This window comes from Penaeus chinensis, chromosome 11 (assembly GCF_019202785.1).
Source record: "Penaeus chinensis breed Huanghai No. 1 chromosome 11, ASM1920278v2, whole genome shotgun sequence".
NCBI classification, from domain to species: domain Eukaryota; kingdom Metazoa; phylum Arthropoda; class Malacostraca; order Decapoda; family Penaeidae; genus Penaeus; species Penaeus chinensis.
This window is the reverse complement of record NC_061829.1, coordinates 23,291,561-23,304,060: the sequence shown is the minus strand read 5'-3', so window position 1 is coordinate 23,304,060 and position 12,500 is coordinate 23,291,561. Positions and strand designations below refer to the sequence as shown.

At 37.0% G+C, this 12,500-nt stretch overlaps 2 protein-coding genes across 3 annotated transcripts in view; both read left to right on the top strand.

The window, feature by feature from the left end:
- LOC125030599 (YEATS domain-containing protein 2-like) overlaps positions 1 to 5,206 on the top strand; it is a 16,407-nt gene extending 11,201 nt beyond the window's left edge. For both annotated transcript variants that reach the window (XM_047620735.1, XM_047620736.1), the window contains exons 7-12: positions 1 to 680; positions 1,938 to 2,118; positions 3,449 to 3,590; positions 3,735 to 3,914; positions 4,005 to 4,171; positions 4,498 to 5,206. The exon at positions 1 to 680 is cut by the window's left edge and continues 1,259 nt beyond it. In XM_047620735.1, the coding sequence (XP_047476691.1) occupies positions 1 to 680; positions 1,938 to 2,118; positions 3,449 to 3,590; positions 3,735 to 3,914; positions 4,005 to 4,171; positions 4,498 to 4,695 (1,548 nt within the window). In that variant the 3' untranslated portion in view covers positions 4,696 to 5,206. The remainder of the gene's footprint in view (positions 681 to 1,937; positions 2,119 to 3,448; positions 3,591 to 3,734; positions 3,915 to 4,004; positions 4,172 to 4,497) is intronic.
- Positions 5,207 to 12,056: 6,850 nt separating this feature from the next.
- The window catches only part of LOC125030679 (immediate early response gene 5 protein-like), a 1,357-nt gene continuing 913 nt past the window's right edge, over positions 12,057 to 12,500 (top strand). The window contains exon 1 of the mRNA XM_047620873.1: positions 12,057 to 12,500. This exon is cut by the window's right edge and continues 913 nt beyond it. Coding sequence (XP_047476829.1) covers positions 12,174 to 12,500 — 327 coding nt within the window. The 5' untranslated portion in view covers positions 12,057 to 12,173.

Below are 12,500 nucleotides of genomic sequence, written 5' to 3'. Positions count from 1 at the left end.
GGGCAGCTTGCAAAGAGTATAACAATACCTGTTGCAAGTAAACCTAGTGCTGTGACACAAGAATTACCCACTAGCAAATGTATTCTTGCAACATCCAGTACCAGTACAACAGCAGCTATTAAAGATGGAGCAAGTGTTGTTGTGATGCCAAGTGGACGCATCATGGCTGGATCAGGAGGTCTACAATTAGTTACTAGCCAGGGAAAGAATACAGTCACACAGCACCCTCCACTTGTTGTTTGTAGCTCAAGTCAGAGTGGAAAAACAATTCAATTACCACCACTCATAGTAAGAAGTGCTGGAAACAATAGAACCTTATGTACTTTGTCAAATACTGTTTCAACAGGAAGTACAGTAAAAAATATAGCAGTAACAGGTGTGTCACTGCTTCGTGGTAATATTGTTACATCTGTAACGCCTGCTACTGTTCGAACTTTGCTAAAGCCATTGTGTATTACAACTACTGCAGGGGTTACAGCTACTACTCCTGTTTTCACCAATGTCGCAACTAAGGTCACAAGTATTCCCACAACTCTAAAAAGTTCTTCAGCAAAAACTTCAGGGAGTGATACAGGAAAAATAATAAGTCCTCCTGTTATAGGCTTACCAGATAAAGTTGCAGAAAACTCAAGTGAAGACCAAGAAGTCACTGCGACAAAGAAATGGGAGGATCAGATAAGGTAAGAAGTTAAACTTCATTTGATGTAAAATTTGTAGTTATGCAAGATTTAATATGCAACTTAAATAGACACCCAGAGGATGAAAAAGAAATGTTGTAAAGAAACTTGACCATCTGTTCTTAATGTTTTTATTTTTTATGCCACAACAGTACATAGCTACCAAGTATGGATTTTGTCAAAACTGCTGGTCATATGGTATTTAGGAGGAATTAGTGATGTAAGACATAGCTGAGTGCCTTGAACTGTTAAGTAGATGGCTACAAATATAATAGTAGTTAGCAAAGAATTTCTGTTGGCCTAGCACATGGCAGTCTTCACATAATTATATACTTTATTTGGAAGTGACCTGTGGAAATCCAGGCAAGATTCGGCTTAACTTCTTCAGTTGTTTAACAGTAAGAGTGGAAATTATAAACATCCAACATTTGTAATGTCTTTCATCTCTACCTCTTCTCACAGTGTTACCAGCTCATTTGAGGAAAAAAATACCAAGTAGTAACAAACTTGTATGTGAAATGTATATCATATAGGGTGAGAGATATGATGAATCCAGGTGCTTCACGGCCTTCATGTGGCCCAAAATTGGGGCATTAGTCTTACTTGATTGGCAACTCTACCAAGTGTGTGGCTTGTATGCTGTGTGCACATGAACATTTGTATGTGGTGTCAAGACTCCTTGCATCCCCTTTGCAATGTTATTATCTCTTTTTTTTCTGCATAAATGTTTTTTGTGTTTTTGCCATTTTCCAATTTCTATATTTGTCATTTGATATGCTTCATCAAGATTGTAACAGAATGTTTTCTTTGCACAGACTCCATATCATCTCTGTAAGTAGTCTATTGCTTTGTGCAATAACATAGGCATGGAAATAATGTCCTCTCTGGGGCATGCACTCTTCCAGCCATGGCTCATGGATGGTATATTCCACACTCCTTTAACAATGGAAATAATGCAAGAGCTGCTTCCCAAATGCCCACTGAGTCTAATCACTGTCCAAAAGTTTTATTCACTCACGGCAAGTCAGTCCAGTCACCCTGGCCTTCAGCCAAATTCCAGTGACAGCTTCTTCCTGTCACCCTAACCCTCAGCTAAATTTTTCCATGTTCACAACACCCAGCCCTCAAGCCAAAATTTTTGGGATGTGATGGTCACATCACCTGGGTCCAAGGAGTTAATATTACTAAGTAATAATTATTTTATTATAGGCAGTAAATAAAGCCATAACTTAAATTTATTATTTTTTTCTTTTGTTGCAGACAATTAAAGGTCACTTGTCAAGCCTGCAGATCTCTAGATGCATGTATAAATCTGTGGGTAAGAGCCATACCCCTTGTGGCCCCCCCCAACCAGTCGATAAGTAAATGCATTTTGCCGTTCTGTGCAGGATCCATTGAAGAGTTCAAGCTTTGGCCACTTGGAAAGCAAAGAGCAGCAGAGGTTGGTGTCATTTTTGTGTCATGTTAGGTTAATTTTATGGTAAGAGGATAAGATGAAGGTAGAGTGTCATTAACTCATTGAAGCTAGGAGGGGCATGTACATACATGCAATGTCCATTGTGATTTTAGTCAATTAATTTTGCTTACACATAAATGACTCCACAAGAGATTAATCACCAAGGAGTCATTTAATAGTCCTACCAGATCTTACTTGTTTATCCTTTTTCTTTATATTCCTTTGATATTCTAAGTCAAAGGAATATATGTTGTGATAAAAAGGCTGTAGGGTCCTTGAGAATGAACATATATGAAAATGAGTGAAAAATTTGGAACAAACACTTGTGGTAACCCTGCAGTGGAAACTCATTTGTTCTTTTTCTTCCCATTCATGGATGAGAATGAAACTCTGTTTGACTTGATTTTGACCATGGGAGCCCATGCCTGGCCAGATGGCCAGACAGTCCTCATAACACCATTAAGACTCCATACAAATGTATGGAGCCTTGAATTTTGTATCTTTAATTTAGGATATTAAATTCATTCATAATGGTAGTGATTGCTTAATTTTATTCCAAAGCAGTTATGTACAGTATATTGATGACAATTTGTTTCTTATAATTTACCATTGTCTTTAACCTTTTGAAGCCAGGACAGCTTTATTAAATTTATCCACACAGGGATGACTGAAGAAGCAAGGAGTCAGTAACCAGACATATCGGAATTCATCTGTGTACTCTATTCCTAGAATTTACAGATTGAAGACATTTCCTATTTATTACTACAAATATTGCTAATAACTCAGTGATAATAAGTATAAATAAATGTTAACAACAAAGATAATAGTTTACTGTATTTTTTTTTTTCTTCTTCTTTTTTCTTTTTTCTTTTCTTTTTGAGAATTCAACAAATGGTGTATATACAGTATGTGAGATCAGGTAGGATTTGGTGACTATGCTTGTGATGGTATCTGTAGGTAATCTGTCAGTAAAAGAAAACAGCATAGAACAGTTCATTTATCTGATGTCTATGGATTTAAAAGAAAAAACTTTTTTTTTTTTTTTCATATTCTTCATGTATTAGTTGTTCATATGGATGATTGGAAATACTTTGAGTTTTTGCTGTTAATTATTTCTGGCATGAAAAAAGTCCTATTGAAATGAATTGTCACCAAAAAAAAAATATTTTGAAGGATTGGTATGATTTTTTTTTCTCCCTTTTTATTATTTAATTATTTATTTTTATTATTATTCCCCCCCCCCCCCCCTCATCTTGTTTATTTTTTTTATCAAAGTCTTCAGTCACATCAGATAATAGTGTGTGTTTTCCTTTAGTTTCAGAGGGCAAGGGAAGTTCGAAGGTATATAAGTGAGTGTGGTTTAGAAGGCAGCAATTGGTGGACCACAAACAGAATAGTTGCCTGGGCAAGGTGTCAGGCATATACTCCAGTAGAGCCTCGACCTCTACTTCAAACAGGTTTGCATTTATTTCATAGTGCATTTCAAGTGTGAAATGACATAAATAAAAAACACTGAGATTTGATTTGTGGATATTTTGTTTCACTTGTTAGATATTCATATATTACTAAGATTAATATGTATATTCATTTTTTATTTCCAGATAAACTTTTTTTACCATCAGAACAGCAGGTCTTTAGCACAATTACAGACATTGGAAATCTAGAGGAAGGAGAAGGAAGTAACAGCGAGCAACAGTTTGGATGTTCTGCACACCAAGATATTGATGTAGTCTCAGTAACTGAGGAGGAGGAAGAGCTCAGATCTCCTCATAAGTCTTCAGGTATAATTGTAATAAAGTTTTCATATGAACTGTTTCATGCCTGATTTTCATATCTTGTTTTCATTTAAAAATTGAACATTATCCTTTCAGCTTCTCCACGGAAGGAGCAGTCAGTCTTCATGGCTTGGGAGGATCAAGAAACAGTAGATGGATGTGAATGGGTTGGACATTTAGCTTCACAGTTAAGAATTAATCAGACTTCAGAAGAGGTCTTACCTGGATATAGAGCAGATGTTGCACGTGCAACTATGTGGAAGGTTTGTATGGTCTATCATTTGGTTTTGAAGAGTATTAATGTAATATTAGATCAGCATACTTCTAAAACCTTGTTCTGGTGAACTTGTATAATATTTTGAATCCTTTACAGATTTATATACTGTTCATGCATATGATAAAAGCTGTGGAAATTTAGGTATTTTTAAATTTTCCTTGTAAATGATATTTAGAGTTAGAAAAAAAATGTTAAACAGTAATGCATCCCAAAAATAAACAGTTTCATATCAGTGTTTGCAATATCTGTGGTAAAATTTGTATAGGGAATTTTACTGTTTGACTTTATATTTCCATGGTATTTGTTTTTCAGGCAATGTTAAACTTAATGGAGGATCTACTGCGGTCTTCCCACAGTGAGGCCTGGGGAGATAGTTCAGAGGAGACCTCTGATAGTCCACCTCTTGTTCCTCCAAAGGAAATTACACACAATCATGTCTTAAAAGCCTTAACTAGAAAACGTCAGGAGTTCCAGTTGTTCACTAATTATGGACTTGGTAGCCTTTCATAATTATCAGATGCAATATAGTGTTTTTCATGTTTAAAGATCTGATCTATTCTGATATCATGAAATATTTAAAAAAGCTACTATAGTTCTACATGTAGCACAGATAAAACAAAAAGATAAGGCAATTTTATTTTGATTACTTATTGTAGATGAAAAAAAACAACTTGGAAGGACCCACAGTTAAAAATGATAATCAGTATATTATTGTTTAATACTGTACTGAAACCAGGAGGATCTCTTTTGTTGTATTGTTGGCAAGTTCCTCACATTCGATTCAGTCCATGAAGATCACATGGTTAATAATCATATAATGAGGAATGCTAAATGAGGAATCTAAACTGATTCTATCATTTGTATTTTCCTTAAATATATGAGTAATGTTGTTCATGTACTTGTAATATTGTTTGTTGACTCATCTGTAATACATAAAATTCCATAACTATCTGTGATATTCTAGATATGATTTATAAGTTTCATTGTTAAAAATCCTTATAAGAATAAAAGACTCAGGGTATGACTGTTTCATTAACTTTTGAGAGAATATTTCATTTTTTTCTCTGTCATTTGCTAGCAAATGGAAAGATCACTGAATCTGCAACATTGCAATGGCTGTCATATTTTACTGCTTCAGGATGCTATATGTATTAAATACATAAAAGTACTTAAGTATATTGGTAGTGGTTCTAATAATCAATAAATCAGAACATTCCTGCAGCATGAAAATAGCAAAGCAAACAGAAAAAATAAATATATAGTACCCCTCAAGGCATTACAAGACACTAACATAATGCATTGAGAACTTGCAATATCAAATAAGATAATAAAAGAAAAATAGTGGTTGCTCTGACACTACATATGCAATTACTTCCATGTTACCTTTCACCTTGTTAAATAGGTTGCTACTTGTGATGTTATTATAAATTTTGACAGTTACTTCTTGTGTTTTCAATACTTGCCCCCCACACCCATGCCAGTTGTTATCGTTTGGTTGTGGTGGGGGGGGGGGGGGCGCATTGGAGACGCATTGCAGTATTCGTACTGTGCCACACTATTCCCCTAGAGGTCATCGCAAGTCTTATACCAATATTGCCAAGATTACCATGTAGATATGGCCCCTATGAAGTTTATATTGGCCACCCTGCCAGCACTGTCGCTCCACAGCATCCTTCTCTCTTTGTGCCCTAACTTGCCGTTTAAATTACTCTGCACTACAACATACGTGTTCCAGTTGTGGTGGCTCCCATAATTTATTTTACAGGAACTGCCCTGCCTGCAGGTTCGAGTCTGAGGTAGCAGTTCTCAGATTCAAAGTTGGCCTCACTCTATGCTAGGTCAGACAAAAAGTATGCCGACAAGAGGTTTCTCTCTCGCTACCTATTCCAACACTGTCCGTTGCTCTCTGTTCCTTCACTTTCTTCCCAAGATGTCACTGCTTCGCCCTCAGTACCCTTTACCATCCCATCTCTACCCCTCTCTCCCCGTCAAATTCTTTTGCCCTTTAAATCCAGATATTCCAATCACTACCACTTCCCCGATGCCTAGCCCTCCTTCTCACTTTTCCAGTCGCACCATCTCCTCTGTTCCTCAGACGCCTGCCTCTTCTCCTCCCATAAGAAAACCTTCGTTTCACAGACTTCACCCAACCCCCCTCCAGAAACTTTCGAAGACATCAAAATCTTCACAAACATGACCCAATAAACGCTCGTCTCCCGCAACCACCCTCCAATCTCTCTATTCCTGTTCCCTCTAGACTCAAAGTGACTCACCCTCTTCATCTTCCTTTTACCCCTCTTCCTCTCACTCTCTCCCATCATATCCCATCTACCCCCCCCCCCCTTATTTCCTCATTATCCTTTCCGCTCCCTCCTGGATGCTCACATGACTCCTTGTTACCACAACAGTGGCTTTCCCCGGATCATTCACCTCCTTACATTCTTCTTAATACTTTACCTCCCTCCCCCGGTTCCTTATCTTATTCTCTTCATCTCCTACTTCACCGACATCTCTACCCTTATTACCCACTTCACTACCTACAAAATGGCTCCTCTTTCAGTTCCACATATTCTGTTGTCTTATCCCCGCTTTACTGCAGCCCGTACCTTTGTTTTTTCTCACTTGTCCTCTGTTACCCGATCCCCCAACCTGATGGACATCCTCACGTAATCTCTCACATTTTCTTCGTCAACTTGTTCTCCTTCAGAAGCATAGATACTCTCCATTTGATTTATTGGCCCTTCGCCCCATCCCCCCTTTATTAATCCCCGCCTTACCCCATGTGCTCTCCTAATTTACCTTCAATATCCTACTATCCTCTAGTGCACAAGCTATATGTTTTATACATTATGTTCCAGTAAATAATTATACTCTTTTTCGCCATAATAATTTGCGATAGTGTTGTATGGACTTGGTGTCCAGCATATTTATATTAAACTAGTAACCATTACCCATTTTCATTACTTGTAAATCAATTGTATGCCATGTACGTATTTGAAGTGATCTTGTTTTTTTCCGATACTTTTTACTATTTTGTTATTTATAATGTTGTTTCTTGTTATGTTTTAAATATAGATAAACTCATAATACTTTGTGCTATATCATTCCTTGTTATGCTATCAGACCGTTTTGTTTTTTTGTTTTTGGATTTTTTATTTCAGTCCCCCGTTCACTTCAGCAAGATTAAGAGAAAATCAATAAATTTAGCTGAGTGACTCAAGTATTTTTCCAGAGTCATGCCCTAATATGCAAATGTCCACAACGCTGATACATGTCACATGCTATCTTCACATAATCCATGGCAGACGTTTTCAACTTTTTAACAGCTACGGAGGAATATCTAATTCACAGAAAAAATTGTCTATCTATCCATATATGTGTGTATATATAATCATAATATATATATATATATATATATATATATATATATATATATATATATATATATATGCATGTATGTGTATACAGACACATACACACACACACGTGTTTGTGTGTGTGTGTGTGTGTGTGTGTGTGTGTGTGTGTGTGTGTGTGTGTGTGTGTGTGTGTGTGTGTGTGTGTGTGTGTGTGTGTGTGTGTGTGTTTGGTGTTTGTGTGTGTGTGTGTGTGTGTGTGTGTGTGTGTGTGTGTGTGTGTGTGTGTGTGTGTGTGTGTGTGCGTACGTGTGTGTGTACGTGTGTGCATACATGTGTGCGTACGTGTGTGCGTACGTGTGTGCACGTGTGTGTGTACGTATGTAAGTGTGTAAGTGTGTACGTGTGTGTGTGTGTGTGTGTGTGTGTGTGTGTGTGTGTGTGTGTGTGTGTGTGTGTGTGTGTGTGCACATACGTGCAAACGTACCTAACACACACACATAAACACACACACGCACAAATTTATATATAATTAAATATATATATATATATATATATATATAACTGTATCTCTCTCTCTCTCTCTCTCTCTCTCTCGCTCTATATATATATATATATATATATAACTGTATATGTATTAATTATTTATATATATATCTATATATTGATATATATATATATATATATATATATATATGTGTGTGTGTGTGTGTGTGTGTGTGTGTGTGTGTGTGTGTGTGTGTGTGTGTGTGTGTGCGCGCGTATACACGCACACGCACGCGCAGACATACCCACAATCACGCATCTATGTGTCTATCTATCTACATCTATCTATCTATATTACATACACACATACATATATATGTGTGTGTGTGTGAGTGTGCGTGAGTGTGTGTGTGTGTGTGTGTGTATGTGTGTGTGTGTGTGTGTGTGTGTGTGTGTGTGTGTGTATGTGTGTGTTTGTGTGTGTGTGTGTGTGTGTATACACGCACACGCACACGCACAGACATACCCACAATCACGCATCTATGTGTCTATCTATCTACATCAATCTACCTATATTACATACATACATACATACATATGTGTGTGTGTGTGTGTGTGTGTGTGTGTGTGTGTGTGTGTGTGAGTGTGTGTGTGTGTGTGTGTGTGTGTGTGTGTGTGTGTGTGTGTGTGTGTGTGTGTGTGTGTGTGTGTGTGTGTGTGTGTGAGTGTGTGTGTGTGTGTGTGTGTGTGTGTGTGTGTGTGTGTGTGTGTGTGTGTGTGTGTGTGTGTGTGTACATACGTACATACATACATACAAACATACATATATATCTATATATACGCATCTATATATCTATATATTTATATATATATTTGTACACATATTTATATATATATTTGTACATATATTTATATATATATATATAATTATCGTCATCATCATCTTCATTATCATTAATCTGTATCATTCTACAGCATGTATATTCTGCAAAGACAGGCATTTGTAAATATATACATATATACATATAAATACGAACATATATATACATACCTACATACCCTTACTTCGCGCGGTCGCTCGTTCTTTCTTTTCCTTCATTTGTGTTCAATTTAATTGTTCAAGTTTCAGACATATTACAGTCAACCTTAAATGTAGTTCAACAAGGCACTGACAATGTTTCCTCAATTATAAACCTAAATTTAGAAATGACTTTTTTTTTTTTAAGACTATTGCTTTAAATGGCCAAGCATGGTGTGTAGTTGCCGTAGAGATAAACACTTTTTCGCCCCTTCTCATTTACCTGCATACTTTAGGTTGATTTTATTTTTCTTTATGAAAAAAATAAAGTGCTGGACTAAAAGATATGATAACAAAATGAATTAATGTAATTGAGCTATACATGAAGACCCACTACTGGGCAAATTATCTAAGCTGTCGCTTTGTTAAACCAGTATATTAGAAAAATGACGCCGATGATATCTAGTTAAGAGTCATTGTGATAGTAATACTGATAACGGTGATAAGCTGATTAATGGTATTTTATTCTGACTTGAACAGGCCTGAAGTCATGGTACTTTATCCATAGGGTGAATTAAACGCAATGACTGATATGCCTCCATTACCAATAGAATGGTAAATTGCTCTTAGAGTGAGCAATGGGGAATTTGTGTAAATATGGGATGTGTAAAATAGATTTTTTTTTTTCCAGCAAAACTAATAGGGAACTTAGTATGATACACTTAATCAGTTGCATACAGTAATCAATGAACACTTTCTACGATGGTTTCATGTCGTTTCATGATATCGCCTATCATATTTAATATTGCCAAGCTTATTATTCTTGTAGTTATCATTGCTAAAATGGGAACATTAAGGGGAAATAGTGTTAAATCGCATGTAAGTCTTATATGCGAGGACTAGTAGAAAAATATCAATTAATATCAAAGGGTTAATAACCCATTTCAAATGAACTTATCTCATATGTTACCGTTTAAAAATATAGATTTCATAATTACAAATACCAACGTATCACTTGCCTTCAGTCTTGCCCTAATGACTTCCTTTCTACATTCTGATTAAGTTTCGCATCTCTGAAAAAATACATATACCTATACCTATGCGCTGAAAATGACGAGTTGTATGGCTTTTATTTTTTTTCTTTCTTTCTTTTAAGCTGTTTCAACCTCTGGACGGCCATTAAGGTAATATTTGAGCGAAGTGCAATATGTAAACAGTTATCAACGTGGTTCATGAACATGTGTAAGCGAGTACGAGTACGAGGCGCTACGTTACTAGCCTCGCACAAGCGCCCATCTGAGAACTGGTATTCCGTAGTACTCGTCCCGATCCACTCACCGACTAGGGCATCGGCTCGATGTAAACTTTGCGTTCGTGGCTCTCTCTTGGTCGCATAGTCTTGTTATTGCACGGTTCCATTAGTAACAACGTGGTAGATACTTTACATTTTACACATTTAAAAAGCATCGGCTGTTAATTAACTAATATCAAATGTATAATTTAAACACCTGAAGTGCTTCATGCATTCCGTTCTACGTAGGCGCGAGGAAAAGGACGTTTTAAATCTTGCGGGAAATTTGGACACATAAGTATTAGCTACAAAATAACAGAATGGTAACATAAACAAGTATTGCCTCCGGGATTTCACATCAAGTATCAAGCTATTTAATATCGATATCAGTGATCCATGTCCAACGCGAAAATAATTGCAAACTACTTGTTAAAATTGAGTGCACAACATATATATGATTCTTTAAACATCTTAATCTACGTATATATATATATATATATATATATATATATATATATATATATATATATATAATAGTATATTGGTATATATATATTAGTACATTCGTATATGTATACATATATATATGTGTGCATATATATACATATAGATCTGTATATATATATATATATATATATATATATATATATATATATATATATGTACACGTACACTTATATATATGAATGTGTATATATAAATATATATATATATATATATATATATATATATATCACACACACACAGAAGACTGTCTACAAGCTTGTGCTTACAGGCGTGTGTGTGTGTGTGTTTTATATATTTATATATATATATATATGTATGTCTACATATACGAATGTACTATCTTATATAAACCAATATACTATTATATATATATATATATATATATATATATATAATGACAGAGAGAGAGAGAGAGAAAGAGAGTTGGGATAACCCATCTGTTTCAGAAATCAAAATACTATGGCAATATCCTCCTACTCGGACTTTAAAGTCATGCATATATATTTTCAATAGGTTCATGAACCATTGTAAATACAACAGGGTTATTGCTCATGACAAATTATATTAAACAAAATCTTTCAACTTGCACCGCACATTGTGCCTTCCTGTAAGATACCTACAAGTGACACGATAACACCGCATAATTGTATATTAGCATCGTTGCCATGCAAACAAGCAAATAATACAACGTGGCTCGGCAGTAGAAGAATCGAACGTTGATGACGTCAGAGTGAACGACAAGTGCGGACTGGTGCGAGGCTAGGATGAGTAACTTCCCGACAGTCATAGAGTACTTGTGTTTTAAGTATATTAATCTGTTTTCTAAAGTCTCTTTGGTTTTAAGATTGCATAAGTGCAATGCATAACCCAAAAATCAACTTTGTAAAGAAGTGCATTGAAGAAATAAAATGTTTTACAGATGACGAAACATCGACGCTTCCCGGGAAATCCTGGTCTAAGTCAGCATCTAACATGTACGGTCGAAAACTGCTTCACCGTCACCAAGTCGCCACCTATGTACAGTGAATGAATCCCGAGGTCGCGCCAGGCAACTTTGATCTCTAACGGGACCCGATTCACGGCCACGCGGGACGGCGCGCGCAGGCGCAGAACGGGCGGCGCCAAAATTCAAACGAGCTCAGGTCGCACGCTCATTGGCTCAGAGCGCGTGTGTGACGTCACGATTCCTGAAGGTATATATACTCCTACTTTCACCCGCGCAATCAGACGCAGCAAACGCTTACAACAGACAACAAGTATCCAAGAGAGGAGAAGAGAGAGATCGTTTGTGAGAAACCCATTACTGTTTGTGTGTAAGCACCAGACTATCATGGCTTGTGATTCCCGAGCGGGGCTTGAGGCCCAGAAGCTCATCAACATTTCCCTCGGGAAAATGGCCGCCTCCCGCGTCGGCCGCACTGGTGCTTCGCTTCACAAATCCTTGTTGGTGGCTTCAGTGCTGCACCGCGCTCGACATGTGTTCTTGGAGGAAAGTTACCACGTGCATCGCGCCGCCCACCCCGAGGCTTATGCCCACCCGCCCCCCGCCCTCGCAGCGCCCATGCCCATGTACAACCCACCCTTACCGCCCACGCCGCCGCCATCCGCCCCCGAGGAGAACAGTGAAGTGGAAGACAAGGAAAACCGCGTGTGCGAG